At 35.8% G+C, this 3,891-nt stretch overlaps 1 protein-coding gene across 1 annotated transcript; it reads right to left on the bottom strand.

Annotated features, from left to right (window-relative positions):
- Positions 1-424: 424 nt before the first annotated feature.
- On the bottom strand, positions 425-1,594 carry LOC143227524 (protein FAM200C-like). Its single transcript, XM_076458965.1, has 2 exons — positions 1,190-1,594; positions 425-1,108 (listed from the first exon to the last, which is right to left on the bottom strand). The coding sequence occupies exons 1-2, from the start codon at positions 1,592-1,594 to the stop codon at positions 425-427; spliced, it is 1,089 nt and encodes a 362-aa protein (XP_076315080.1).
- Positions 1,595-3,891: the final 2,297 nt, after the last annotated feature.

The following is a 3,891-nucleotide window of genomic DNA, read 5'->3' as shown; positions in this document are numbered from 1 at the left end:
CAAATCTTGGCGTCTTTGTACTGAGTGCCACTCGCATGTCATGTTCAGAATTCAGCCGATTTCTGCATTTTGTTTGGATGTGAAGTAGACAAGAAAATCCTTGTTCACACAAGTAAGTAGTTGCAAATGGTACCAGCACTTCAAAAGCTTTCTTCGCTAATGCAGGGTATGCTTCCAGCTGAGAAGCCCAGAAGTGTTCCAGCTGACTATTGGTGAACTCCATTTGGATTTCACGATTGTGTCTAAGGTCGATGAGATCTTCCTTGATGCCGCTGACATCTTCCAAATTCTGCATGAAAGGATTCAGGATCCAGTTGTCACAGGTTTGCAGCTCTCCACACGAGAAGTAACCCTCAAATGAAGTACGCAGCATCTGCATATGTTCAACAACTTTTGCAACAAAGTCTGGATGCAGTGTAGAATTTTATGTGACTTTCTCTTCCAGGCAGGGGAAATTTGCCAAATTCCCCATCTTCACACGCTTTATCCACAAGACAAGTTTTTCTTTGAATGCAGCCAATTTCGCGCTTGCAGTCACAATGTTGAGTCCCCTTCCTTGCAGAGAGAGATTGAGTTCATTGATAGCTAAAAACACATCAGCCAAATAGGCAAGCATCTGAACAAAACTAGGTTCTTTGAAATATATAGCCAGTTCTTGTACCCCTTCACGGAGAAACTGATGAATTTCTCCTCTCAGTTCAAACACACGAAACAGCACACGACCACGTGACAACCACCTCACTTCAGTGTGGTACAAAAGAACAGTGTGTTCCTGACCCATTTCCTCACAAAGTGACTGAAACAATCGATGGTTCAAAGCTCGGCTGCGAATAAAGTTTACAACCTTGACATAAATATCCAGAGTTTTCTTGAGATCTGGGGGCAATGTCTTTGCTGCAAGAGAGTGACGATGAAGAAAGCAGTGAGTGATTTTCAGATTAGGAACTTCTTTCCTCATTAATGCAGCAAACCTAGAACGATTGCCCAGCATTGCTGGTGCACCATCTGTACATATTGAACCAATTTTGTCAAGGTGAAGTTCGTTTCTTAAGAAAAATTCTTGTATTTTGTTAAGCACATCTATAGCTTGTGCAGTTGTCTTTAAGGACTGACAGAAAAGGAAACTTTCTTCCACTTTTTTCTCCTTCACGTAACGAACTACTGCCAATAGCTGACAACAGTTGGATACATCTGTTGATTCATCCACTTGTAGGCTAATCTTAACTGGACTAGCCTTGATGTCAGCTACAACTTGTTCCAGGATGTCAACACTCATGTCGATGATTCGGTTATGGATTACATCATTTGACAAAGACACTTGTTGGAGTTTCTTCTCAGCTTCCTTGCCGAGAACAATCTTTGCCATTTCAAGGGCACATGGCTTGATCAGTTCCTCACCAATTGTATGGGGTTTATTTGATTTAGCAATCTGGTATGCAACTTCATAAGAAGCACGCAGTAAAGGTTTCTCTGTTGGCGAAAATCCATAAGTCGGCAATGTGCCAACCTGATCAAACCTAGCTCTTTTGACCCTTAATGTCACAATGTCATTTCCTGCATCCCTGCCACCATGTTTGTTTTTTGAAATGTTCATCAAGCTTTGATGGCTTCAAGTTCGCATTGGAGAAGAGTGTGCTGCACAGGATACACTGTGGACGTTGTGTCCCATCCTTCTCTGTAGTACAGGTGAAACCAAACTTGACATATTCGTCATTCCACTTTCGTTTCTTCGACATACTGCAGACAAATCTGGAAAAGAAACACATTCTTTTTTCTGTTTTCTTTTTTTTTTATGAATTATCTCTAAATTATGTGAAGGAGAGACTGAAATACCTGGTTTAATCAGTAGATTTGTAGGCATGACAATACATTCTATGAAAATATTGTAACGGCTACACTGCTACAGTGATGATGTATGTTATGTAAACAACCCATCGCTCATTTAAATAAATGTGTAGAAAGCAAAATCTGAAATAATACATAACCAATCTTCCACCCTACTGTTATGCATCAGAAAAAAAAATAACATTGAAACAGGGAGACCATAACTCACGTGTTGATGGCACGGATGGGTGGTGTGGACTGAGACGTGATGATAACCTCCCTCTCTCTCCGTGTTGCGCACGTGTCCTGTACGCGTCCCTTCCTCGTCTATCCAAATCACATACCCGTTTGTTTACCCTGTATTGGAATCTGATGCAACTTTACCACTTCATTAGGAAATCAGGTTTAGGTTTAACTTTGTCTCGGAACACTGCTGAAGCAAAAATGTTTCTTCTTAGGAGAAATATAAAGCATACTCTTATGTAAAAATATAGATTTGCTTTAATTATTCATGGGCATCCTCGCACCCCTTGGGAATCATCTTCGCACCCCCTAGGGGTGCGGGCACCCCTGGTTAAGAACCCCTGGCCTAGATAGTAGGAATACACGGGGAAGTTTCCTTTATAATCTCAAGTGGAGACGTGCAATCATGCCCTGTAAAACTATGATTCGGTCAATGTGATTTTAAAACTGTATATGGTAAATTTAACAAACCTTGAAAGACCAAACATACGGTATGAAAATAGTTTCATGTGTTGTAATTATAGCAAAAAATTATTAACCTAGCGTTAATTGATTCTTACAGCTGAGGTGTTATAAAACACAGTTGTCTTTAGGGTAATTCGCTGACATAGACCATTTGTATAACTTGACATAAAAATTCCAGACTTCTATTTAGCAAACAATCTAAAAAGCAGTGGTGTAATACCAATAATAAGAGATTTTTGTGATGTTCTTTATAAACAAATTAACCAAGTGACGTTACCAGAAGTAACGACATCAGTTTTTGATAAATCTTTCTCCTTCGTTACCCTAGAACTGACTGAGACAGAATAATTTGTAATTAACCATGGATAATTTGTATAGATTAGTTTGATATCAAATAGTATATTATTGTTGATATCAAGAAGTATATTATTGTTGATATCAAGAAGTATATTATTGTTGATATGAAGTAGTACATTATTGTTGACATCAAGTAACACATTATTGTTGATATGAAGTGCTCCTTTATTGTTGATATAAAGTAGTACTTTATTGTTGATATGAAGAAGTACATTATTGTTGATATCAAGTAATACATTATTGTTGATCTCAAGTAATACATTATTGTCGATATGAAGTAGTACTTTATTGTTGATATAAAGTAGTACATTATTGTTGATATCAAGTAATACATTATTGTTGATCGCAAGTAATACATTATTGTTGACATGAAGTAGTACTTTATTGTTGATACCAAGTGATACATTATTGTTGATAAGAAGTAGTACATTATTGTTGATATGAAGTAATACATTATTGTTGATATGAAGTAATACATTATTGTTGATCTCAAGTAATACATTATTGTTGATATCAAGTAATACATTATTGTTGACATCAAGTAATACATTATTGTTGATATCAAGTAACACATTATTGTTGATATCAAGTAATACATTATTGTTGACATCAAGTAATACATTATTGTTGACATGAAGTAGTACATTATTGTTGATATGAAGTAATACATTATTGTTGATATGAAGTAATACATTATTGTTGATATCAAGTAACACATTATTGTTGACATCAAGTAGTACTTTATTGTTGATACCAAGTGATACATTATTGTTGATATGAAGTAATACATTATTGTTGATATGAAGTAATACATTATTGTTGATATGAAGTAGTACATTATTGTTGATATGAAGTAATACATTATTGTTGATATGAAGTAATACATTATTGTTGATATCAAGTAACACATTATTGTTGATATCAAGTAATACATTATTGTTGACATCAAGTAATACATTGTTGTTGATATGAAGTAGAATATTACACCATGTAACAAAAGTT

Source organism: Tachypleus tridentatus, chromosome 9 (genome assembly GCF_004210375.1).
Source record: "Tachypleus tridentatus isolate NWPU-2018 chromosome 9, ASM421037v1, whole genome shotgun sequence".
Taxonomy (NCBI): domain Eukaryota; kingdom Metazoa; phylum Arthropoda; class Merostomata; order Xiphosura; family Limulidae; genus Tachypleus; species Tachypleus tridentatus.
This window is presented reverse-complemented; position numbering and strand designations above follow the sequence as displayed.